The sequence below is a fragment of the Sardina pilchardus genome, chromosome 13 (assembly GCF_963854185.1).
Source record: "Sardina pilchardus chromosome 13, fSarPil1.1, whole genome shotgun sequence".
NCBI classification, from domain to species: domain Eukaryota; kingdom Metazoa; phylum Chordata; class Actinopteri; order Clupeiformes; family Clupeidae; genus Sardina; species Sardina pilchardus.
Window position 1 is genome coordinate 14,766,995 of NC_085006.1, and position 27,650 is coordinate 14,794,644.

At 43.5% G+C, this 27,650-nt stretch overlaps 2 protein-coding genes across 3 annotated transcripts in view; one reads left to right on the forward strand and one right to left on the reverse strand.

Moving 5' to 3' along the window:
* caln1 (calneuron 1) overlaps positions 1 to 13,631 on the forward strand; it is a 41,383-nt gene extending 27,752 nt beyond the window's left edge. The window contains exons 5-7 of one of the 2 annotated variants that reach the window (XM_062552629.1): positions 7,189 to 7,345; positions 12,417 to 12,591; positions 12,830 to 13,631. In XM_062552629.1, coding sequence (XP_062408613.1) covers positions 7,189 to 7,345; positions 12,417 to 12,544 — 285 coding nt within the window. In that variant the 3' untranslated portion in view covers positions 12,545 to 12,591; positions 12,830 to 13,631. Of the gene's footprint in view, positions 1 to 7,188; positions 7,346 to 12,416 lie in introns of both variants that reach the window. The other variant, XM_062552626.1, reaches the window with a different exon arrangement.
* Positions 13,632 to 18,252: 4,621 nt separating this feature from the next.
* Positions 18,253 to 27,141, reverse strand: galnt17 (polypeptide N-acetylgalactosaminyltransferase 17). Its single transcript, XM_062552527.1, has 12 exons — positions 26,492 to 27,141; positions 25,942 to 26,221; positions 25,614 to 25,797; positions 24,824 to 24,990; positions 23,838 to 24,012; positions 23,384 to 23,581; positions 22,365 to 22,482; positions 21,869 to 22,054; positions 21,625 to 21,762; positions 21,356 to 21,451; positions 19,440 to 19,601; positions 18,253 to 18,567 (listed from the first exon to the last, which is right to left on the reverse strand). The coding sequence occupies exons 1-12, from the start codon at positions 26,492 to 26,494 to the stop codon at positions 18,433 to 18,435; spliced, it is 1,842 nt and encodes a 613-aa protein (XP_062408511.1). The 5' UTR covers positions 26,495 to 27,141; the 3' UTR covers positions 18,253 to 18,432.
* Between the last annotated feature and the right edge of the window lie 509 nt (positions 27,142 to 27,650).

The following is a 27,650-nucleotide window of genomic DNA, read 5'->3' on the forward strand; positions in this document are numbered from 1 at the left end:
CGCTTCAACAGGCGGTGATGGCTTTATGGCTGCCCAGGCTGTGTTCCCTTTGTCATTCCTTCCAGAAATTATTTGTGCTTGTTTTGCCCTTTGTGAATCTTCTGTCCTCTTCATGTGTGACAGTAGCTCTCAACATGCAAACATAAATTACACCCCCCCCCCCTCTCCCACACGTACACACACACATAAACACACACCACCACCACCACTTCCCCTCCCCTGAATGTTCATGTGCTGTTAAGAGATTGGGATCAATACAGTGACTGCAAGGCTGCAGTGATAACAAGGGCGTTGTGTTGTCTCTCATACGAACACCCATGGTTGTGAAGCTGGATATGAAGAGCTCAGATGCAAAACCCCCTAAATCTGTGTGACTAATTTTCTTTTAAATCAGCATTTTTTATCAGGCTCCTATATACAAATCGATATGTGAGAGAGGAGAATGGTTTTTAGCAAGTTTTTAAGCTAGATAATTTCATTAACGTTTTTAGTAACATGAATTTAATACTTGAAAATATACTTGAAATTGCCCTTGGTGATCAATAAAGTATCTATCTATCTATCTATCTATCTATCTATCTATCTATCTATCTATCAATCTATCAATGTGTGATGAGCATTCACCCACCATTGTAATCTCATCTTTGACTGAGGTGGCATTTAGAGGATTTTGCATCTGAACTCTTCATATACAGTATAAAGCTATAGTCTGCCTTGATTTTAAGTGAGTGTACCTGTAGTAAGTAAGTGGTATGCGAATGTTGTTATGGTGGTGGTGAAGAGTGGATTAAGGGGGCAATTGCTACAAAGGTGACAATACAACACTACCACTATTAGAATTGCAAATTATTAGGCTTTATGATACTGTTACGGTAGAATGAGTATGATATCAATCTACGAAACATTGTGATTCATTTGTAGATATTCAAAATGTGTTTTGCATACAGCAGCCATATTATTGTATTATGTTCTATTATGGTCTTCTGAATGATTGTTATCAGAGTAGATGAATATGTAATCAAATTAAAGTTATAGCATTAAGATGGATAGATATGTGGATGTGCAGATCGACAGATAGATAAAGAAAAATATCTAACTGCTAGCGGTGATTATCAGGGTCCAGGGTCCCGTTGAGTAATTTTGTCATGATCAGTCTGTAGATGGGATTCGGATGAATAACCTTTCTCCCCCACTAATGCCAGTTTCGTTTTGAAATTTTCAGCCGACAGTAATGGGGATGGCTGGGTGCAGAATATTTTGTGTCTGTACATTTGAATTTTTTTGCTGCAGAAGGTGTTTAGCTTAGAACAAATACAACAATATGTATCTACAGTAGCAGCTCCAGTGCTTGGACCCCTAAGAGATAAATAATGCAATACTTGATGCCTAATCAATATATATATATATATATATATATATATATATATATATATATATATATATAGTGCCAAAAAATATCAGAATATAATGACTTTTCTCCTGCCTTTTACAAGATGTACTACAGACTTGTTGTTCTAGTCATATCCTGACTTTCTTGTGATTAGCCCTGAAAACCAGCAGCTGTCATCAGTATGCTTGAATTAAACAGGAAAATGTTATCATGGGAAGTAGTACCCGTGAGAGTTGCTTTTGTTTAGTGTTTTTGTAACCTTCTGTGCTCCTGTTTCGCTTGGTTTTGCCTGGTAATGATGAAGCACTGATGCAGTGAGACCTGCTTAATCGCTTTTGGGGGAGAGAACCGGTGTGCTCTCCCAAAGGGAGCCCCATGCCCCACACAGCTTACTGGGAAAAATTTATTTCAAGCGCTTCTTTTCCTGAGGGGCTCTAAAGGTGCTAAGTGTATCTGTCAGCTGGATTTAGCAAATAAGTCAGTCAATCCAGAAATGCACTTTTGGTCCAGGGATGAGACTCCGCGGCGCAGGCAGGGTCTGTCTGGACGTATGAGCGATTAGCTGAGTTTCACGGCGTCCTGTCCAAAGTGAAGGCTGCTTCAATCAGCGCCAGTGAAACCGACGCTGTTCTCGCAGTCGGTGCCAAAGTTTAAAGGCCTTTGATCTGTTTCCGGCTGAGTCTCCCGGAGGCTCCTGCAGCACATGCAACGAGCACATCCCACGGTGACCAATTAGCACAAACAGGAACATGCTGTTCTTTTCTGTAAAAACAAAACGGAAGAAGTCGGTAAAGCCATAGAATGGCATTGAGCATCTACTGTACAGTTTCGGCCTGAACAGACCTTTTCTCTGCAGATGTTAATGTTTTATGCACAGTGCAGAGGGAGCTGGTATTGCGTGTCACCTGTGACTTAGTAGCACGGTGCTTGTAGCACAGACTGAATTAAATATGCATTACCTACGACAATATATGTGTATAATTATTGAATATGTTGAAATATGCTACATAAAACAAAATACCCTGTCTCTTGTACGGAATACCATTTTGGAGCCATGTCTTTCTATTTCAATGTGCTGCACCTTAATTTATCCCCTCATGTCATGTCAGTAATAGCACAAATGCCTATGCCATCCATACGAATAATGTAAGTGTTATATAGCCTACTGTTGTCAAAAATATATACATTCATTGTTGTGATTCATTTTAAAACTGTAATGCACTAACTGCAGAACTCCACGTTTTCAGTTCAGTGTCTTTCAGAGGTTGTTATCTGTGAAAAGGACCATAGGACCAGATATCACATTTGTACGACATTTATCACATTTGTATGACATTTATCCATAAGATCTAAGGGAATTCATTGTTGGCAATAATTACAAGCTATTGCTTGTGAATGCTCGCGCATGCATCCTTAGTAAATTACAAAATGTAGTTACAACTTAGTTACTTTTTCAGTAAAGTAGAAGCATAGCAAAACAAGGTAAAGTTCAACACATTCAAATAGCCTGGCTATCCCTGATTCAAAATACTCTTTTGCTCCTCAGCAGGAAAGTAGGATTCGAGACACTTGTTAGATCGCATTTTTATGCCAGGTGTGTACGCAAGTGCTGAAAGGTGTGAAATGGCCAAGATCCGACCCTGTCTTCCAGGTGTGAATGGAACCTCTCTCACTGTACTGTATGCCTCTTGTCCTACTCTCAGTCTCCCCCACCTGTCTCACAGTCAGTCAATTCCCGACAGTCAGAACTGTGCAGGCCCGTGTGTGTCCAGAGAGCGCTGATCCAGCAGGAACACTGTCCTGGCCATCACTAAGCTCCGCTTGACACGAGAAATCCTGTCAGCGCATCACTAATTGCTGTTAAACAGATTGCCATGGGCCGCAAAGCGGGTCTGTCGATGAACCCTCTTGCACTCTCTGTGGTGAAGGTTCGATGAGGTCCAACACTCTCTGCCACTTGCCTGGAGGGCCTGTTACTGTGACACCTCACACCCCTCCCTTCCTCATGTTACATGGCATGGTCTTGCCATTGTTTGAAAGGGTGCAAGGATTATTGCCTTTCTGCCTGGCTTGATTTGAACATTTCCATTTGTCGCGTAGTTGATGGGGGCTCGCTCGTGCCAATCAGTGCCGATCCAAACACTCTCCCGGAGCTCGTGGGGGCTCCCAGGAATGTGACCGAGCGATGCCGACTGTGCGGAGCGTCGCTATTGACATTTAGACTTGGTAAGTGACTTCATTCCCCAGCCTCCATCTGCGCACGCTGGAACTGGCGTTGGCAGATTGGAAACGCTGATGTGTTACAGACAGATTTCAGCTTGGCCGGCGCTCGCTGAATCGCACAGCCGGTCCACATGGCACAGCCCCTGAGCCTCGGCTCACGAAAAGAACGACCCCGTTTTAGGAGCCCCGATCCTTGGTCTCTCTAATCTCTCTGTGCCTCAAACCCATACACCATGACGGAGAACTTAACGCCTGCTGTTAAATCACAGGTCTTGTTAATAACCAATTTACGTTCCCGTTCGCCCATTTTCATGACGGCTATATATTAAACGTAACTTGCGGTGCTCCGCCGGTTAAATATGTTTTATCTGCGCGTGTGCTCCGTTACATGGCATTAGTGTGTGACCTTGACTCGCAGGCCGCCTGCGGTTCTATAGGAGCTTCATGGGTGCTAATTAAGGCTGTAATCTGCACCGGCGCCGAGCGTCAGGAGGATAAAACTAGTTACAGGAAAACAATTACGCTAATATAATTTACCGCCAGCTGTTTTGGCTCCCATCGAAGAGAGATGCTTTATGAGTGCTGCAATGTGGAGGCGAGATGGAGTATTGGCTGTTGTGTAGATTCGCAAATGCTTAAAGGATCAGAGAATGCTTTGGTTGGTATTTGGTATTTATTCTGGTCTTTTCAGGTTGTCTTAAATATTTCGATTATCAAAAAATTTATGTAGTCTTCTAAAACGATATTTTGATTAATGTTGATAGGGCTTATCCATTTTATTTATTTTAAAGATTGGGTCCTGTAACCATATGTTGTCATCATTGTGTGTGTGTGTGTGTGTGTGTGTGTGTGTGTGTGTGTGTGTGTGTGTGTGGGTGTGTGTGTCTCTCTCTCTCTCGTATCACTCTGTGGAAAACTGTGGGTAAAGCTCTTGCATGTATAAAATAGCAGAGGCAGAGATGACCTTCAGACTCCTATGCACTCACTCAGCCTTGAAGGTCAGTCTGGCCACCATTACGCTTCTAAATAAACTCTTAAAAGGAAAGAGAAAAGACACAGAGTAGAAGAATGAGAAGCTAAAATGGAATTTGTTATCTGTCATGGATGTTTCTGATTGAGTCCGGCCTCCCCTCCCATACACAAAGGTAAATCCAGACACACACACACACACACACTCAGACGTACGTCTGTGGCGGCAGTCTCTTCTATTCTCTGCTAATGGTCCCAAGTGATGGCACCGCTGGAGGGCTGGGTTGACTGAAGGTCAAATCCTGGCAGTGGATGTGCTGCCTCTTAATCCACCTGTCTAGAAACTCACAGAGGTAAATAGTAGCTTGCCCTCTCACTGTGATAACAGGTTAGCTGCTGGTGCTTTGTTTGGTGCTGTGTTTGAAGTCTCTCACTGTAGAGTCTTGATCACTCTCTTTCTCTCAAACACAGAGAACGCTCTACTGATCGATGCCTGACTGCCATTTTTGGTCTGTGTGTCTGTGTTTGAAATTTTTGCACGTCTTAATTTCATTCTGTGCGTGTTATTGCTGCTCCTTCTGACAAACATTGTCAATGAAAAAATCTCAAACTGACTCCCAAGAGGAAACATTCTAACACCTCTAGTGTACACATTGTGCTGTTTATATACAGCGATGTCACATAAATGTCTGGACATGAAACACACACAAGTGCTCCCCCTCCAGTTGTCGGTGACTTAAGGGAGATATAGCGAGATGAGTCACGGCAGCAGTATGCATGCGAGTGGGTGTGATGTGTCCCTTTTTATTGCTCCCGTGATTTATCACCTTGCGAGCCGTCGTGGTGTGCTGTTGTGTCTTTGCACAAGCCACTTAAAGAAGACACTTGTGCTGCTGCCATCCCGTTTTTCGTCCTCCCTGCAGAGTTGCAAGCTGCGCTATAGACTTTTGAGTACATTGGTGCCGACTGCCGAGCCATACTTTGAGTGCCAAACGTATAGCCGAGTCACAATCTGAATTTATCTGGCTCTCGGGCTGAGCCGTCAATGTTGATCAAATAGATAGTGATCAGATAGTGTTAACGTTGTTAAAACTGAATGACTGAGTTTGGAAGTAACTGTAAAGATGAAAGCATTTTATGAATGAAGCACTGGCAGATGTGCTTTAAAAAACTGTAACTTTGTCCATGATTTCTTATTTAATTGATTTAATCAGGGGACGATGTGTGCGCAAAAAAGTGTTTTAGCCTACAAAAAAATAAAGAATTTTGTCTTCTCCGTTCTTGATGTTTGTAAATTGATAAATAGTGGTGATGTGTTCACCGTTCATTAAGCACTTCGAAGGTCAGAGGTCAATCAGTGAGCAGCGAAGGGTCAGCTTAAGGCCCCGGTACAGTTCACGCACCCGACTTGTCGTGCGACATGTTGACGTCACGGGGAACGTTGTAACCATGTATACTTGCGCGTGGTAGTCGCGACACAATTTGCAGTATTCTCCTGAACGGAGGCACGGTATCCATTGACGTTAATGGCAGTAGCAACTAGCTTCTTTGCTGATATTTCAGACTTAGCTTGCACAACTGAAGGATTAGCCTACCATCTCGTTTATGAGATGAGCTTGTGTAATCTCCCTAAATGGAAAGATATATATATTTTTTTAGGTCTAGCAGATATCCTTTGGTTGAAAACAAATCTCTTCCTTACCTTTTGCTGGAATACTTATGTGCCTCGGTCCTAGTCATTTCCCCCTAATATCCTCCTGTTGCAACTCTCACTGGTAACTTCGTTAACTTATCCAACGTAGTTCACGACTGTAAACAAGTCATCCAAACGGCAACTCTCGCTGCAGCCTAGCCAAGTTAACTTCCCACTTTTCAAACTTACTATTATTCAAACTTCATGACTACAGTCGTTTTAAAAATGAATGGGCTTATTTAAGATGTTGGATAGGCTATATGATAATGCCTGAATGTGGTTTATGTGGTTGATGACTGTATAAGGACACTGGCTCCGTGAGCTTGGCTTCAATCTCTTCCTAGTTGTCGTGCGAGGTTGGCGCGCGCGGCTGATAAAAAATGTTCGTGTCCGACAGGTCGGCGCGCGGCTGAAATGTGGCTTGCGACACAGGAAATTACGTCATTTTGACGTCACATTGTCGCGCGACAGGTCGGGTGCGTCGAGTATACTTCTAGCATTACAGTATCTTGTTTACGTTCATGACGTGTTCTGAAAAAAGCTTGAAAACAAGCTGCATTTCCTTCATATGTACCCACTTAATTGGCTCTCTTTTAAGTCCCTTATGTGGTTCAGTCCAACATTTGAATTTCGTTTTGGTTTTCAAGTTGTTCCTTTTGAATTATTTGTGATTTCCTGTTTGGTCTGTCTGAATCAGCGCAATGTTATGAAAATCTCCTCTTTTCTTAATTATTCAACTGATTGCTGTTTAGCTCCTCTGGCCAATTAGTCGTCACAGTTGTTTCCCATTGAACTCTTGGCCATGGGCTGATGAAATGTGCGGTAAAACTTAAGTGCAAACGTCTGCGAGAGGAATGAGTTTCATGTTGCCCCCCCCCCCCTCTCTCTCTCTCTCCCTCCCTCCGTGGCTCAGTTTGACATGCAGAGGATAACACTGGAGGAGCTCAAGCACATCCTCTTCCACGCCTTCCGGGACCACCTCACGATGAAGGACATCGAGAACATCATCATTAACGAGGAGGAGAGCCTCAACGAGAACTCTGGGAACTGCCAGACAGAGTTTGAGGGAAGTGAGTGCTCTGTCTGTCTGTCTGTGCGTGTGTGTGTGCGCGTGCGTGTACGTGTGCGTGTGCGTGTGCGTGTGTGTGTTTATTTGTTTGGGTGTGTGTGTGTGTGTGTGTGTGTGTGTGTGTGTGTGTGTGTGTGTGTGTGTGTGTGTGTGTTTATTTGTTTGGGTGGGTGTCTGGGCGGTTGAGTTGGGTTTATCTGTCACTGCTGTGTTTATTCTGCAGAGTTGCGCTTAATAGTCTCATTATCAGTTAACAGCAGTGAGCAAATAGGTGTGATGGAATCATCTCCACAACATGCTGCTGGTGGTGCACGACTGCTGTGGGGCTGCCTCTGATTCTCTCATAGTGTGTGTGTGTGTGTGTGTGTGTGTGTGTGTGTGTGTGTGTGTGTGTACTGCTGTGGGGCTGCCTCTGATTCTCTCATAGTGTGTGCGTGTGTGTGTGTGTGTGTGTGTGTGTGTACTGCTGTGGGGCTGCCTCTGATTCTCTCATAGTGTGTGTGTGTGTGTGTGTGTGTGTGTGTGTGTGTGTGTGTGTGTGTGTGTGTGTGTGTGTGTGTACTGCTGTGGGGCTGCCTGCCTCTGATTCTCTCATGGCCGTTTTTCGAGTTTCTCTCGTTCATCAGTAAGAAGTGAGCCGCGCCTGATGACGAACACTGTCGATGATTGCAAGTCTGCAGCTTTGCGTGGGATCAAAAGCCCTCTGACAGCCTCAAGCTTTTTTGCACTCCAGTTCAAAGAGATCTTTCATCTTTAATGTAATCTCTGCAATATATCAAAATGTTTTGGTATTGATTTGAATTTTGTTTTAAACACACAGATGATCAGCTCCACAAGACCATTTTGTCCTGATTTAAGTCATCATTGTGATTTGGGCTGTATCATTCTCCATAGAGGAACAGACAAGATAATATGTATTGGTTTTATACTACAGAAGGCCTTCTGGCATCGGAGAAACAGACACTTCTTATTGATGAGCTCTAAGCCCTGGGTAGTGTATATATCCAGGCTGATTATGACCAATTAATGATCAAGGCTGAATGCCAAATATACTCATCTGTCAAATACTTCAAGCCTCCTTGAGCATTGATAATTGGCAGAGAGGGTCTGTACGATATACATCATTTATTTCCTAATGCAGTGTGTTATTGTTGTTGCAAAACCTCACAGCGTGATTGGGCTGTTCTATTGCAACTGTTCTAACACACGTCCAATTCTCCATACGGACATCATTCTACAGTACCTATCTCTGACCACGTGTTAGATTTGTTACTCTCATTAGACAAGGTGATAATACATAAATAATGGAAATGATTATAAATTTAAATTACAGCAAAGCCCCTAATGCCATTATGTTACGCTATCCAGTTTTTAAACACATGGAAGATCTCTGTGCGCTGATATGGCTTATACAGACTTATGATATTTATTAAGTGTTCAGATGCAAAAGCTTCTAAACGCCACCTCCGTCAAAAATGAGATAATGATGGTGAGTGAATGCTCTCCACACATAATATACGTTAACATATTTTAGCTTCAAAACCACATACCACATACACACATGCTACATAACACTCTTTTCCTGATCAGCAATATCAGTTTGTTGGCAAAAACCTATACAATAGGAGCCTGATAAAAATGCTAATTTAAAAGAAAAGTGGTCAGGCAAACTTCGAGGGTTTTGCAGATGTCATATGCATATATATTTATGATAGCCTTATTTGCATGCAAGACCAATCATAAGATGAAATACGCCGACAGAAGTGACAGAATTGTAATTCAAACACGGTTAAACTCAACATAAACACATCATTTTTATTTAGTAATTCATCATATCGTGTTCTAGAACAGCAGGGATCTTATTGGACCGTATTTGAACAGCTGTCTCTTTTATCCTCATGGCGATAATAAATGTTCCAATACAATTATCGGCAGAAATAAACCTTTCCGGTAAGCCATAAATGAGACATCTGTTGAAAGCCACGTATGCGAAAATTGCAGAACTTGCAGAACAATAGCCACAAACCCACACGTAAGAGATGACACCCTAGGATTTATGCAGTAAGCTGCCAACAGCCTCACTATCATTCCATTTTCACAGTTTTAGACAGCATCGAAAATGATCACACTGACAATACGATGGTCTTGATTTATATGCAAACCAGAGAGTGGTCATTAAATTACTCACATGCAATGTGTGTTGCCCCTATTAAATTTTACTAGCCATCAGTTAATTGATATTACTCACTGAGTCTCTTTGCTTTGTGAGGATGGAGGATATCAGAAGATGCCTGAATGGTCAGGGTTGAACTGTAGTGCTATTCTATCCTCCCATCTCACAGGATTAAGTGAACCTTTGCTCTAGGTCTATAACTGACTCCTACAAGCAGCTGAGACCAACCGCAGGAGTGCAGGTTCTTCAGGACTTCAGGACAGCAAGTGGCCGTGGTTGAGTTTGAGCTCCCCTCCCCTGTGCCCCTGCATTTCAGATTTTGTTCCCTGCGCCTTTTTTCGCACCTTTAAAGCCTGGCTTGGAAAGGTGAATCCCACAGCAAGTTTGCCAGGTCCGTGGCATTTGGTTTCAGAAGTAAAGTCTCGGCCGCGAGGCTGGCAGACATTTTATCTCCTGCCCCCAGTACCACCCCCCGGTTTGGGTACAAATGTTTTATGGATCAGCGTTTCTTATATGAGCCGTAATGCGTTTAGTCTGATCACGGGCACATCAGAGGTGAGTTGTCTAGTCTGGAAACGGAGGTGCGTTATTTAGTTTCTTTATGGCCCAATAAAAAGAGCTGAAAAGAAAAGCTGATGACGAGTCCTCAAGGAGCGCGCCTCATTTTCATATTTATGACTTTGTCTTCGTCAGGGAAGTGGGAGTTGAGTCGCCACTCGGTAGCCCCTCGATGACATTTAATGGGATGCTGCTTCGGTGTAGATGTGACGGAGTGCTTCCTTATGGGCCCCTTGGATGCAAATATTCCTTTTCATCCTGTTATTTTTTAAGAAGAATCTTTTTTATTTAAAAAAAGAAACATTAAGGCAGTCTTACGGGTTATGAAAGCTGTTGAGCTGTCTCTGAATATGCATGACAGCTAGCTAGTTCTTCTCCACACCATTATGACTTGGAGCTACATTGAGATCTCCGCATTCATAAATTATTTTCTCGAGTTCAGCCTGAGCCAAGTGTTTTGGCGTGAGGGAGAGGGGCGGCTTCGCTGATGACATCAGCTGTGTGTTTTGAGCGCAGGGCGACAACAGAGGGCATGCTGGGAAGAGCGAGACCTCCGCGCTGACTGACACTGCCTCGGGCGTGCTCCATCTTCACCTCACCAGCTACAGCGTGTCTCCATGTCTGAGGCTGCACTCGGAGATGCCATCTGTCAAAGCCTCGGTGCCCCGCCATGAATTATTCACCACGATACCTTAGCCTGGCTGAACTGAAGCCGCGAGGTGCTCGCCGCCCGGGGTCAATAGGAAACTGCTTAAGAAGTATTCCTCAAGTATTAGCATAAGTGCCGAATCTTGGCCCCGACTTTAAAGTCTTTAATCTGTATAGCATCAGGTTTAACCTTTTAGGTATTTTAACGGAAAGGCTCAGCGCTCACAGTGCAAATTTGGCGTAATTGGTGTTGCCACCTATTCCCTCGTAGGCTTTGATCTCATTTGAAAGTGAGGCTATCTCCCCTGAATTTTTCATTCAGCTTGTGAAACCGTTGTTTCGTATTTGCTGCAAAAAAGTAACTACAGTGCAGGGTGACCTCTCTGTCCTTGTGAACTGTGCCTGGTGTATAATTAGTTTCCAATTAGTCTCTTTCAGTAATTAATCCAGTATTGTCTGACCCTGCCGCCTTAAGTGCCGTAAATGCTGAGTGTTCCACTGTGGTGTATGTCTGTGTGTGTGTGTGTGTGTGTGTGAGTGTGAGTGTGAATGTGAATGTGTGTTTGGGTCTGTGTGTGTGTGTGTGTGTGTGTGTGTGTCTGGGTTTGGGGCGGGGGGTGCAGAGGGGTGCTAGGTTTCGAGCACCAAGTAGTGTGACATCACTCCACCTGTGTCAGCAGAGGGCGGGGTCTTGGCCACGCCAGAATCAAGGCCAGCTATTGGCTGGAGGCGGGGCGAGACTAGCTGACTAGCAGCACTCCCTGCTGGAGGGGGACTGACGCGGAAAAAATGACATTATGGGGGTGAGGCGTGTGCGCAATCTGTCTCTCCGCATGCGCTCCTGCTCCACCTAATAACCTCCCCTTCTACTCTCAATGGCAGGCTGTTGCCTCAGCTAACTCCAGGTTGGAAAAGGGGACATGATTTGGATTTTTAAAGCCAACGTAACATATTGCATTCAGTTTGATTTGGTTCCTCGTTAAAAACTAATGTAGCTTTGGGATCTTCAAAAAGCTTCTAACTACTACCGACAAAAACTGTCTGTTTACCTTGTAGCTAACTAATTGATTCTTACTCTTTATTTAGGCTATATGACTTTGCATGAAACTTTTACATTGTTGTGTTCATTTTAATGTTAATGGAATGTTTATTAATGTCATTGTATGTTGCTTTGGACAAAAACGACTGGAAAGAACCATAAACATAAATATGATATGATGATTAGCGCATATACTCTATATATATATACTATCACAGAGCCATATAGTCGGCGGGCATCTTGGTGATGCACTTTTGGGCGGTTATCGAGCAGCTATTTTCTTATTCAAGTGAATTGGTTTAGTGCTGTGCCTCCTCATGAGAAAGTATCTGATTCAGCACCCAGCACATTTGTTGGCACCCAGGTAAAGTTGAGTAAATAGAGGTTTTAGAAAATCATCTTTTGGCTATTCATCTTGGTCTCACAATGAACAACAACGAGGAAGTTATAAATGAATACTTAACAATTAAACAAATATTTTTCACAAGAAAGATGTGCAAATATGGTACTTCCGGTTTTTGAGTCATGTCTACAGTGAAGAGTGAATGGGCTGTTGACGATGTGTAGTTTTTGACGTGTCTTAACTCTGCATTACCCCTCGGACACACCACACACCTGGCTGACCGCTTGTGTCTCTATGTTCCCTGTCCACAGTCCACTCCAAGAAGAACAACCGGCAGACGTGCGTGCGCAAGAGCCTCATCTGCGCCTTCGCCATGGCCTTCATCATCAGCGTCATGCTCATTGCGGCCAATCAGATGCTGCGGAATGGCATGGAGTAGCACATCACTGTGATTGCGGGGCCCCCAGCCTGCATGTGCATGCTCAAGTGCGTTATACAGGTCATTTCTCTTTTTTTGCCAAAAAAAGCAGAAGAAAATAAAAACCAGATCGGAATTAAGAAGAAAAAAAAAAACCAAACACCTCACTGATGAAAGGATGAAAGAGAGTGAGAGAGAGAAAAAAAAAACAAGGAACCATTGTTTTTTTCTATCCAAGAGGTTGTTTTTTTCCGGTCAGGAATTTGTTTGTTTGTTTGTTTGTTTATTATTTAATTTATTTCCTAGGGAGTGAGTGACATACCAGTGTGGGTCAGACTGAAGCCAGCAGGGGGCAGGGCGTCTCCACGGAGACCCAACCCGTGCCCCCCACCCCTTTTTCCCACCTCTCTGGCAGGGACATCTAAGGGCTGTTCCCTCAATGCAATAAACCACAGGAGCGTGGGATCAACCTCCTGTCCACCACCGGCCACCGTGTTCTACACTCAATGCTGGTCCAGCCTGCGGTTTTGATGCAGCCCAGCCATGGACTGAGCCACCATAGAGGGGAATTTGGCGATGTGTTTTGTGCTTTTGGAAAGAGCACTGAAGCGCACGCGCACACACACACACACACACACACACACACACACACACACACACATATGCACACACACATATACACACACACACATATACACACAATCAAGCACACTATGAAGTTTGCAATGTCCCCCTCCAGCGTTGCTATTTGTCACATAGCCATTCTGATTCCATCTGGGATACTGACTTCTAGAGAGCTATCTTGAGACAGGTCTTTCTCTTTCTCTCTCTCACTCTTTTTTTCTCTCTCTCTCTTTCTCTTTCTCTCGCTGGCTCTCTTTGTCCCTCCCTGTCTGCCATCATCTGTTTTGTGTATGGATTTTCCTCCTTTTTTATTTTCTCTGCTCCCCACCAGTCCATAATTGATCTTTCGCCGCCGTGTGACGTGACGTTGAAACGAGGACACTTTCAGACGAGGACGGCGTGCTCGGCATGCCAAAGAGCGGAGAGTGTGTGTGTGTGTGTGTGTGTGTGTGTGTGTGTGTGTGTGTGTGTGTGTGTGTGTGTGGGGGCGGCGCTGGGGCCGTGGGCGGGTGGAAGTGCGGCTCGGCGCTACCTCTGGGCCCCGTGCTGTTCTCTTCCCGCTCGTCTCCCGGCCTCCACATCGAGACTGACATTTCAACATCTCGCTCGTCTCACTCTCATGACGTCGAGCAGGAGCTCAAACGCTCTGTTTTTTTTTATTTGTTTTGTTTTTTTTCTTACTTCTTCTTGTTCTTGTTCTTGTTCTTCTTTGGTTGTCTGCTTTAAATGCAACCATTGTCTGGTGCATCCTTCTGCCAATACACACACACCATCTCTTCCCCAATGTAAAGCACTGTGGATGCTATGGTGTGGGTGTGCGTAGAGTAGCCTGGCTGGTGTGTGTGTGTGTGTGTGTGTGTGTGTGTGTGACCTTCTATGCCCACCTCACCTGTGTCCGGCGCACGTGCACCAGCCTCTTCCCACTGGCACGGCAGCGCTGAGGCCGGACGAGCGACCGTGGGTCTCCGTGGCGATCGAGAGCCTGAGGTCAGCGCCGATGTCCAGACTCGAGGGATGAACTGAACTAGTCTTGCAGTGTTAGAGCGGTCGGGCCTGTGTGCTTCTCCTTTAAAACCAACGCTCCTTGGTTAACAAAGCCAGTCTTTTACTGTATTGTGGTGGGGTTGTCATTCCCTGAGCACCCCCTACCCCCCATCCCCATCCCCATCCCCTTCCTGTGTAAAATTCTCACAATAATACTTAGACCACCTTTAATTGCATGCTATGTCGTGAAAGTCTGTATATGTATGCCCCCACATATAGTATATCCCTGTCAGGGCAGATGTATGTCTGTGTGTCTGTGCATGACTGTCGATCCCTCCATACACACTCTGCTCAGGCAGTGTCTCAGAGGTTTTGGGTGGGTGGTGGTGGTGGTGGTGGTGGTGGTGGGTGGTGGTGAGGGTGGTGAGTGAGTGACTAAGTGAGGGTTTATGATGCGCCGCCACCACCGAGAGTCCACCACCACTCGGAGTGCCTCTGACTGAAGCCATATATAAGTCTGCACAGACGTACCTAAGAACACACTCTGGGGGTGCGCGATCTTCCGCTGTGACTAGGAAATGGGGAGATGGGGAGGGAAACAAAATGTCATTTGGCAAAGGGAACAGTGGCGGAGAGTGCTGAATTACCCTTTTCTACTGTAAATGTCAGCACCCCAGTATGGACAGACAGAGAGAGAGAGAGAGAGAAGGAGAGAGAGGGAGAGCAGAGAGATGAGGGGGTGGGAGGGATAGATTGTAGTACTGCAGCTCTACCTGCTGGCGCAGAGGGGAACTTGATGTTTAGAAGAGAAACAATATCATTCAGGATTATGAATGAGTACGGACCAGCTGTTTTTGTTAGATAAGGCATGTAGATGCCACATTGAGTTCCTTTTCAACACTGTTTAGTGCAATAGAATGTATTGGATTGTGATGAAAGTTATCAAATGAATGCATAGACATTGTACACAAGCCTTACCAGGCTAAAGAAGTTATTGGTATTATAATAATTAGAGTGAATATATTTGGATTTAATTCTAAGAATATGGAATGTTTTTGCAGAATTTTGAATGCAGTGCTAGAGGTATGGCAGGTACTGCATTGGATCTTTGAGATTTTCTGCTCTGGGAAAAACCAATTTAAACAACACCAGGCAAGAGGAGCCCACCTGGTGTTTCTGTCTGTGCACTCATTTTCTCCGGTGTCTCTTGCAGTTAAAGATTTCACATCTCTAAGTAGCTTTAGTGCAAATCACTTTGGACACGAATAGCAATGGCACAGTGGAGTCTTTCTTTTGGTGATAAAGTGTCACTTGCATTCAGTGCATGTTTTCAGGAATCGATATTTGGCAGGCCAGAAATGAAGCAATGAGTTTTTAGCAGCCCTTCTATCAGGACATTTAGCTGCTCAGTGCTGGTATGCGTCACTGGTGTTTTAGCAGCTGAAACTACTTGATTGAACCCCCCTCTTAGTTTTGATTCAGTAGCATGGTGGTCCATGTCGCACCTGTGTACTGTACAAAATGTGTAAATAGTCAATATATTTACAAGAAATACACTCATAAATAAATATACAGTATGTAAACTCAGCATGAAACTGTTCAAGAACATGTAGAAGATAGACCAGAAGTTAATATAAAACGACTGAAATATTAAGTAACTGTAAATATTTAAATCTGTACAAAATAAATGGAAATCATTTATGCAATAAAATTCTTTTATAAAATTGTTGCACTAAAGTTTATTGGTGTGTGAGTGAGCACATGCATTTCAACAGGCTTTTATATTTCACCACTGATTAAGATGGAGTATTACATGATTATGCTCAACACATTCAGGATAAGTAGTCTATTCTGCATAATTTTATCTTCAATTTCTAATTAAATTCTAGCATGTGATGATTCTATTATTCAACTGATTTAATTGAGTATGGTATTTATATAAGGCAGTGGGCCGGATATGTTGGAATGAGACCTCCTGGGGGCCATCCTTGTCACGGTCATGATCATTTTTCTGCATGGGTATCAGATTGTTTGATCTTCTCGTTTACTGCACCCACTTAAAGTTTTCACTCCTGAGGATGGTTTGTAGAGCTAGGTTTCGTCCACTTACTACACATTGTTGAAGATAAATGTATGTGAGTATCTTTTTCTTTTTCCCCTTTCCTACCCAAAACATCTGGCGGGGGCCATATGAAACCTGCTGGCCCTTGGGCCTTATGACACCCTGGTATAATGTGTGTGTGATGGCGCGACCCCTCTGTAGCTTAGTTCTGAGTTACCACCAGAGGGAGACAGACTCCTCCACATCATGCAGATGTTAACGCCCTCAGCTGCAGGCATCAGAGGGGAGCCCTGACCTCACTGGGCATAATGTGCACATCTGTGATTACATATGCAACTGACAACCTACTGTTGCTAATGTAGTCTTGTCATTATAAGGAATTGGGCTAGATAATAAGTTCATTATCGTCTGAAAAAATTAATTGCTGCAAAAGGAATAACATGTAATTTGTCAGAGAATTTAAGACTATCCAAAATAAGTACTCAACTCGTGTGGTATAACTTTCTAAAAGGTCTTAAATTAGAATAGCACCCCCCACCCCTCCTCACACACACACACCCCACACACACATTCTTGTATTAACCCTTGCCTCAAAGAGAATGTGAGTGAGATGAGGTAATTAAATCGGACAGGAGCTGTCTCGCAACCGGTTTCATCTCCACATAAACTAATTGAGAGTAATAGGAGCCTGTCAATCACAAGAGCGTCGGAGCCTCTCACTGCGGGATTGGCTCGCTGGCGGACGACGCTGATGAAAGGGTGTGTTATCATTAGCATGCGCGGCCGATGCCCTTGAGAGTTAGCGCCCCCCCCCCGCGCCAGAGAGAGATGACTTGTGTAGTGGGAGCCAAAGTACAGCCGCCACTCGAGGCCAGTTAGGACCTCCACTGCACCTCTTCGGCCCTCAGCACTGGCTGTACCTTTGCTGGATGTCTGTCATTATCTCAATTAGGACTGGCCAGCTCTCTTCAAACATGTGGGCCAATTGTGTGTCAATGCTAGAAAGAGGCTTATATAGGTTAGTGAAACCACTGTGGCCTACATGGTAGGCCTTTGAATGATGTCATTATGAGACATTACCCATGGGGAAGAAGAGTGCAGCTTTTGAGTGTATAATGTTTGAAGACACATGTATGTGGCTCTTCCAGAGCACTTCTACAGCAGGCCTATTACATATCTATAGGTCCTGTCTGGATTAGGGCAAAACCTGGCATGTAATATTTACCGAATTATAACAGGTAGACCACTACCACAGAATTCAGAATTTTATTCAAACCAAGAGATGCTACTACAAAATGGAAGACGATATTCGAAATTCCAACTTTGACCACAGAAACAGTTGAATATTTGACCTTACAATACATCTCATTTAAAACAATACAAATCTGTAATAATCTTTACAGGATGTGATATTGTCCCACAATGCCCCCCTCCATAAATCCTTCCATTTAGCGATAAATATCTGAATATCAAGAGTCTGATGTTTTTCTTTTTTGCTTTTTATTCCGCATCGACACCAAGTTCCAGTGTCACTCACTGGTATATAAAACTTTCTTGATACATGTAGAATTTCCCATGTGCAAATAACCATCGCATGCTACTGTAGTGCTACTAAATGCTTCAAATGATTCACATCTCATACCGAAAGAAAAGGGGACATTTTGATCACGATGGAGTCAATGAGTCCATATTTCAAAGCAATACTTAGAACAGAAAGACCCTATATTTTCCAAGCACACTGATAAATGCTTCCCAGCAACGGCAATATGACATCTCACTTACACAATAAATGGATGCCCTAAATACACCATAGTCACTATATTTGCAGAATGGGTTATATTGTAGATTCATGTCATTTATGATGGTCGAATGAAAAATGTAATAGTGAACAAATATTTTATCCCTGAGGGGAATTTTTTTTTCCGTTGATAACCACAAGCATGTCTTGTTTTGGTTCAGCGAGTCATTGTTCATTGTTGTTGTCATTGTTTTCTATCTCCGCCCAAGGGGTCCCGCCTGTTGGCATGTATGTCAGCACTCACAGCAGTGAGCGTGGGCACCGTTCTTTTTTTTTTTTTTCCTAGTCGTTTCTTTTTTGGTACTTTTATCGAGCTGCATCGACAGATAACGACCATTTCTTCTTGAAAGCGGCGCTTGTGGACAAACAAGCTTATCCACACTTGTCCCCCCTCTCTTATCCAGAGCTTCCTGGCGAGGAGTAGGTTGGCTGCTCGTTGGATCACTGCTGCATTGTGTTCTTGATGGTCCATCTCTGGCCGGTGCAGGACCTCAGCACCAGCATGGAGCCGAACAGCACGTTGGCCGGCACCACCTCCAGACAGCGGCCCGTGGCCCTGTTCACTATCGCCTCGTTCTGAAAACAACATGTTCCTATTTTTAGGGGGCTTTTACGGCGACAGGACACGACAAGGGTGCACGAGCACTTTATCTTTCTAGGCCACACACAAATGTATTTCTGCATTTATGCATTCATTCTAAACTACACTGGGATCAAAGAAAGAAGTGATAAAGCTGTATCAACTGACATGTGAACTGACGCTTGGAATTCTGCTGAAAAAAACAGCAAGAAACCATCTTAGGCTGGTAGCTGGTTTTAGCTGGTTTTAGCTGGTCTTTGCTGGTTTTCTTCCAGCTATTGCTGGTCTTTGCTGGTGTAGCTGGTTAGGCCACCAGCTAGACATGCTGGCGTGGCCATCTGAGGAAGCTGGTCGTGCTGGTGTGACCAGCCTGTCGTTTGGGATACAACTGGTTTAAGATGGTCAAGCTGGTTTTCTAGAATGACCAACATAAGCTGGCGTGGCCAGTAAAAACCAGCAATGTAGACCAGCAACACCAACTAAAATGACCAGCTTAAGGTGGTACGACAATCAAAACCAGCTGAATTACCATCATAAGCTGGGTAAACCAGCTGAAGGTATGTTTTCGCGAGAGTTTTGCTGGTCTAGCTGGTTAACCATCATAGGGTGGTCAAATAAACTGGTCAACCAGCAAACCACCTTTAGCTGGTCAGGCTGTTTTTTTCAGCAGGGTTATCTTGTACAAGTCAATGTGCATTTGTGTACCATATTCATTTGCTGATGATTAATATTTAATTAATTAATTCTATGATAATCTATTAAATTATGCCAGTTTTATACCCCTTCACTGCATAATCTGGAGTGACTACTTGTAAGTACACGTCTATGGCGCTGGTGCTCTGGTGACCTGGATTCAGTCGTTCTTTACCTGAGCAAAGTTCCACGTCTTTTGTTGCACGTTGGAGATTTTCTCACAGTTGAGGAGCTGCGGAGAGTTGCTGACGCGGTCATCCACGACGCAGCGTGTGTCCTCTCCAGTGCTCCCCAGTGGACCCAGGAACAAATAGCCCTCCTTAGTGTAGCGACCCAGCTGCAGTTTGTAATGAAGATGTTGGGAAGGTGATCAGAGATACACAAGGAGAGAGAGAGAGAGAAGAGACAATTATGAGACCTGTTTACACCAAGAAATATACTGCAGGGCTGATAGACAGGAAATTACCTGTGCCTGAAATTATAAAATGCATTCAAAGACAATACAGAGAGTAGCCTTTCTTGACATCGTACGTACATGGCCGAGCTCAAGCCTGAATTCAGGCACCACGCCTGAACTCTATCATAGAGTAGGCCTGATACTGTATATATTTCTGAAAGTGCTGTATACCATTTGACATACTGATACTACATTAATGTGTTGTATTGAACAACATTAAGGTTCTCTCTCACATATTTTCATCATAGGGATAACAAGGGGTGAAAGTAGTGCAGAGTGTACACCAAAACATTTTCAACGCACCTAAATAGGGTACATTAATTGATTTATTTTAGCCTATTTGTAGAGCATTCATCAGAACCTGTCATTTGACTGACTCTTTCACTCTCTCTTCCCTGCATTCTTTGGAAAGGCCCCTCTGCCTGTTCTCTCATGACTCTTCAGGATAAACTGTTCTCACATCTCCCTTGTTTTTTTATTTTTTTTTATTCTAATAGTCTAATTAACCAATAACCAAGTCCATGAGTATATTATATGGGTCATGTTCACGAGAAATATATTACTAACATAAATAAATGTGTCATTCCCTATAGGGAATATACAGTAAGTTTCTTCACTGACTCACTCTTTCTTTTTGCATGGCTTCATTTTATAACCTTTCCAAATAAACTTAGTTTGTTTCAGTCTATCTCTGATATTTGTCCATATATATGAATGATGATGGCCTACGTCGGATAAAAGGTCACAGTGTGGTCTGTTACGTAATTAGTTTAGTGATTCGGTAATTGGTTGATAAATAAGACACTAGTTTGAGGCAGTCGGTTGTACTCAAAGACAGTAGCCTTTCTGTCTTAATGCATGCAGGCACAGATGAAAATAAAGCACAGGAAAGGCGCGTGAGAGTGAGACGTGTCAATTGCGCTAAATGCACTTTCGTTCTGAGACAAAGTCACATGTGCTCATACACGGTAGCTTTTCTGCTTTAATGCCCGGATATCATTCAAATACTATAAAAACTTAGTGTGAGAAGGGCATGTGTGACATTAGAGTGTGAAATATGTAAATTGTGTGAGTTCAGCCCTGTTTTTGGTAGGCAGCTGCTCTCCTCTCTTCCCGTTACTGCGTATACCACCACTGAATCTTATAATGGTACGCAGTACCGGACCATACCAGCTAGGTGTGTAAAGGTGCACATATTCATACCGAACCGTTTAGGTACAGAGCGTTAGGTTCAATACAGGCGTGGACCAAATGGACCAAATGCAGTCTTTCACAGTAATCAGCAGGAACGTTTTTTGCTTTCAGACCATGTTTCAATTTCGAATTCAGAACATTTTAAGTGGCAAACTGTGTCAGTTTAGCCAATTAACGTCAAAAACAATGAACACCTTATCAAAATATAATTCCCATTGTGCATCAGCAATATTGTCAGTGAATTCTAGGTTAGCAGTACTGTACCGAAAATGAACCGAACCAACTTAAAAACCGAGATACACACCGAACCATGATTTTAGTGACCCCTAGTGTTGCCTTACTTTCACCCCATGGGGATAACACAAAATGTACCTTTCTTCATATATTATTGATGCAAACAGCATAGTCAACAAAGTTTTGATAGTCATAAACCAAGTCACCTGAGGACCCCACCCATGACATGGGTGCAGTGTTGCTGTGTGGTTCTCCTTTTCACCTTGGTCCACGCAAAGATTTGTCACGTTGTTGTTGCGTATCTGTCAGAAATAAGGCAAACAGAAGACAGTCAAAAACAGCAAATCATACAGTCAGCTCAGAAATGAAAAGATATGGCACAGTACAAGCAATCTCCACCTCAGCAAAGAATATAAAGTCTGTATTTCAGGACTAACTAATGTGCTGGATCCATAAAGCTCTGAGTTCGACTCACCTCTCCATAAAACAGAGTGCTATTGTACCTCCTCATCTCTGGGTAGATGTTGTCCAGGTACCACTCAAAGTTTTTGCACTGAAGACTTTTCCTAATGGCCACTCTCTGGGATATGTCACCGTAATCAATCCCATGGCTCTGTAAGGGGAAGCCAACCCAGCGTTATTCCCTTATTCAGCCACAAGAAACAACAGATGGAGGACAGACAGTTGGAGAGTGTACAATCAGCACATGACTCACACACCTCCATGGGGAGGTTCCAGGCCAAGTAGACGTTAGATTTGTACTCGTCCATCCAGACTTCTGCGACCCGCAGTGCGTTGCGGCGGGTGTGGAAGGCGATATTGCTGTGGTACGGCTTTTTGGTTCTGGCAATGTGGGCCACCCTTGAGCAAGGCAGCACCTCCATGCTACCTCCACACAGCCAAACCTGTGACACATGGAAACACACATTGCACATACACACACACACACACACACACACACACACACACACACACACACACACACACACACACACACACACACACACACACACACACACACACACACACACACACATACACACATTCAAATACAAACACAAACACAAACACACACATGGCATCAGTACTCTCCTGATGAAATTCCTGGGTGTTACACTGAAATATCCTCGAATAAGATTGAGGCAACATTCGTTTTTTTTATGGCTACGGACACTGTTCTATTTTTTGAGGGGCAGAAATAGGTGACACACTAACCCTGATTCCGAGCTCAATATTCTCTCCTCCGTAGACATCCATTCCAGAGTCCAGCAAACCCAGCTCTCCAAAGTAGTCGCGGTTCACAACGAACGAGCATCCGATCATTGCAGGAGTCCTAGACGACACAGTATTATGACTCATTTCAGAGCTAGTGAATGTTAATTAACAGTAATACTTTTTTTTTTTTTAAAGCCCACACTAAAGCTCAGGAACATAGCCTAGATTTTAAAATGCATGCTGCCCATGCTGAAATATGTAGCTTTTATGCCATTAGAAAAAAAGGGTTTCTAGGCAAAGTTGCTTAAGATAGATAGATAGATAGATAGATAGATACTGTGGATAGATAGATACTTTATTTGTCCCTATGGAAATGTGGGTGACAAGTAGCTTATGACACATACGCAACATGAAACACTCACAAAAACATACAGAACATGAAACACTCTGAGAATGCAATGTAGATGCAATCGTGAAATGATAGTGTATCAACCAGATTTCAGATACCAGGCTGCGATGCAGTATGCAGTGGAAGTGATTCAGTGAGATGTCATGGTGTGTGTCATGGACGTAATTCAAAAAGTGAATAATGCAGTTTAATTATAGAATATTCTGTGTGATATAAAATACAAAAAGGCAAACAGCAATAGAAACTAACTACACAAAATCTTGATACTTTATGAACAAGCACTAAAGTTTAAAAAGCAAGATACTTTAAAAAAAATGGGGCATAACAAAAAAAAAGTAAATTTGAGCATAGACGCTAATATTGCCTGCAAAAGACAGGCTTAAAGATCATTACCCAAATCCCTGCGGGGAACCAAATCTAGGACCAGCTTGCTTCTTTGTGAAGTCAAGAACTATCATGCATAGAACCGCTTGAAGAGAGAAGATTTAACTCAGTTCTGTACCAAGAGCTCAAACTAGAAAAAAAACATCTCCATGCATGGTGGAGGCTGTCGCTAAGACCTGAGTGTCTCACAGACAGTGGATGAGAGAGAGGGTGCCGAGGAGCGAACCTGATTGGTGCTGAGGTGTCCCCCTCGTCCCACCACTGCTTCGGAGGACTGATGTACATGCACCACAGCTCCCAGTTGTACCCGTGGCCAGAGTTCTCATAGCGCTCCAACTCAAAGGTCTCATACTTGATGTTGTCTATGGAGGGCAGGATGATCCTCTTGCGATCCTCCTTGATTCTAGCCAGAACCGGTTCAGCCCTGGGATAACAATGAAACAAGCTGGATTATGAACAAGCTTGGCGTTCAATGCTGCTGTGACTACGGTGGTGAGGCACGAGTCTGTGGAGCTTTTTTTGCCTTTCTTTTTTTAAATAAGAGACTTATTAAAAAGACAAGAGAAGACACTCTCAAGTCTCCCGGTTCACTGAGCAATTGTGTGTAATGGGAGGGGGGCGGTCTCCTCAGATTGCTTGTAAATCCACCATCACCCTTAACGCAGCCGTCTAAGGCTTACCAAGAGGGAGTGAACTCGACGTGGGCATCAAAGAAGCCCGTCACCTCCCCGGTGGCCACTTTCCAGCCCTCGATGCGGGCGCGGATGAGCCCCTCTCTCTTCTGATTGCGCACGATTTTGACGAGTCCCGGGTAGCGCTTGTTGACATACTCCTCCAGCGGCCCTTTCAATTGCTCTGTGAAACACAACACAAACACACACACACACACACACACACACACACACACACACACACACACACACACACACACACACATACACAGACATAGAGTGTGTGTTTGAGAAGAGGAAATAGTGGAATGCCACTATTAAAATTCTTTTCATGCTGATTATGAATGCATTGCAGCCGTGTTTAAACATCACCAGGCAGAATAGGCTTCCTGTGCTGTAAACTGCCACGCCTTTGATCTCAACGGAAGACATGAATGCTTCCCTCAAGAGAAAATAAAATCCTCTCAGAAATCCTCCCACCGCCCTTGATCACTTTGTACAGTCAGCTACAGTGTAAGGGACAGCCACACATTAGAGTGGAGAGTGGGAGAGACGATGACGACAGTGGTACATGCAATTTGTGAATTTGTGTCCCTTCATGTGACACAATCACGTGTTATTGAATTTTTGTTTTATATTTTACTCTGTGCCAACAGTTGGCTGGTCCTTGGTCTACTGCAACTTGTTTGTAAGAACGAACCGTCTGTCATGCTTAAGACATGGAACACAAGCCCAACAACACTCACAGCTGGGAATTACTTCCCATGGCGATGCTGAATTATACAAAGCCCATGCAAAACCACTTGAGTTGATGGAGACACAAAAGCATCCCAAAACCACTGATAAAAAATTCATTTGCCTTCGTCGTGTTCCTCGCCCCATTCCATTTCATGTCATTAATCTATTTCCCTTTCAGGAGGCACGTGACGGCAGCATCCATGTTTGCAAATCCATATCACATCATATAACATGGTGTCTGCTAACTTCCCACCAACCTTCATCACTGTTGTCGTCCACCAGGATAATCTCTTTGAGGAGGTGGGCCGGTGTGTGATTGACAGCTGAGTGGACAGAGCGCAGGATGACAGAGAGCGCCTCGTTCACAAAGATGAAGATGAGGGAGATCTGGGGAAGGTCTCTTGGGTAGTACACCTTTCTGCACCTGCAAAGGAGATGGCAAACAACACATAGGTTGTCTCCAATAAGTCAAAGGCAACCTCCATCCCAATGATGCATAATCCCCTCAGCCTAACTGTACTTCAAAAGGGGGATGCAGGAAACCATGACTTTGTGTCATGCGACTCAATAAGGGCGGAGAAGAAAGAGGTCTTTTTCCTGTTTTCAGCATTTCAATCTCATCTTTGTGTCGTTGACTGAATGGTGTTTTTGCAGCGATATGAAGCCCATATATAATGCACTCTTTGTTTGTTGACTTGCAACGCTGGCATTTGAGAGGGAGGGAAGAGGAGGGATGTGGAGCTCCTCAGCCTGCCTGTCTGATCTAGTGTGCCTTCAGGAACTGACACCAACATAAACAGTGCAGAACAAGGAAAGAGGCTCAGAACTTAGAAAGGGATTGGTCAGCGAAAAAAAAAAAACAGAAATGTTTTACACCCACTGTTTGGGAAAGCGCCTGATGTCAAGCACCACGGCGGAGGATGTACATCACCTTGTTAGTGTACTCATTTGAGCCTTGCTACTTTGTCTTTTTCCTTAACATAAAACTGTCCCAGTGAACTTTCAGGGACTCCTTAGAAACAAATCACGATGGTTGGCTACACTCACTTGCTCGGTCGATAGTCTGGGATGGATCTGTCCAGTGATATCTTGTCACTGAGATATGCATTGTAGCCATATTTCTCCTTAAGGTATTTGGCCTCTTTCTCTTCAGCTGGAGTTAAGGTTGCTGGCAGACCTCCTCTACCACGACCTCCAAAGCCTTCAATGAGTCCCAGTGATTTGGACAAGCCTGTAGGACACAGTTTGTAACAAACATTCGGTAAAAAAAAACGCAATATAGGGATGTGGTATGCTGTTGCACCTGTACTACAGAATTAATTAGTGTCAAGCGCAAGTGCATTTCTTGGTTGACTGGTGTGTTGCCTTTACGTACCGTTCAGCTGCCTGTACACCACGTCTTCTAGGGATCCTAGTCTTCTTAACAGAATTTCATGAGTGATGCTTGCGTCTTGCCCAGTGATGTTCAAACGCGTGTGTCTTCTCACATCAGCCAAAGCATCCAGACCAATCCCTTTTGGTGTACGTATATTACACTTGCCCCAAAAAGTAATGAATCCACCAACTGCTAACACATTCAGGACCAATAAAACTTTCCACCTTCTTGTCATAAATGCCATTAAAGATGTTGGTGTCCTGAAGCCAATTAGTCGTATCTAAAAGACATTAAACAAACAATGAGTTAAAATGTATTCTGTGACATAACATGATTTTCGTGTGTCGCGCCAAATTGTTTAGTAGCCATGTAACGCGCAATTGAAAACACAGCGGGTTGGTTTCTGATTCAACTGTAGCTCAACACGCCTTTTAACACATTAGATGTAGCCTATACACATTTTCTGCCCGAACTGAACGAGTCAATGTCTATGAACTATGAATATCTAATCCATAAAGGTCAGTGTAATGTAACTAGCTTGATCACTTACCATTTCGCATTGAGGATATGTTTGAGATGTATTCTGCTCTTCGAGCTTGTTCGTGAGCTTTCATCCGTGTCGATACAGTTTCCAAATGTCTCATTCAAAACTCAAGCGTACAATGTAACAATGGTTTGGTAAACAGGAACCCCGTCCGATTGAAACATTACGCTCAGATATTGCTTCATGAACATACATCTTCATTCTTTTCAGACTCTAAAGTCTGTCTCTGAACGCCTCTTAGATCGCCCCTTACTATTTGATTCTATACCTTGCGCGAGTCTTATGCCGCAATTTATTTCTATCACAACAGCGAGATAAATCCAAAGCTGATATCCGTATCCATAGTCCAGTGTATTCTACAAGAATGGATCAATTAAGCAGCTGAATGACGATAATAAAAGGATGGAATACCCTATGGTTCTTGCGCATGGAGGTTCCTAGGAACCCTCTGCTGAAAATGTGTCGGTGTGCAGACGCAGCATCCCCTCAGATGTTGTCATGGCAAATGGTAGTGTTGAATTGCGAATGGTAATGGCGTGAACGGTATTCTCCTTGCCCCCCCAGTCTGACAAATTTCAGATCAATGCGTTCTCTTTAATGATCCTTTCCCATTCCTGGTTAGTCTCTGGTGTATCTGTGTGTGCCGCTATTCCGTATCATCCTGGCCGAATGCGCACACTTGCTTAGGATACTTCGTCGAAAGGCTGAAGTAAAACGTGGAATGGATGTTACTTGGAGGAGGCAAACCATACAGTAGCCTCAAGCCATTCCACTAGCATCGACAGAAAATGCCTCATTCAACCATTTGATTTTCAAATAGGCTACCTTGCCAAACAGTACAATCTGTTTGAAAAGATTTTCCTTTTGAACATCATAATGTGACTAATGTCTAGACACGCCTTACTGTTTAGACATTCGTTTTTCATTGGATGGTGAAGAATATAGGTATCCTTACACAAACAAACACTACACAAATGATAAATTATACTTAATCATATTAAGCCAAAAACTGCTACTGGAGCGGTGACTTTTCATTTCTTGGAAGGAGTTCATTCACTTTTTGTGGAATTGATTCAAACTATTGGATTTCTTTGTCAAGCATTCATTAATTTTAAAAAGGCTGCTCAAAGAAGACAGGACATGGTCAATTTCTTTAACATGAAAC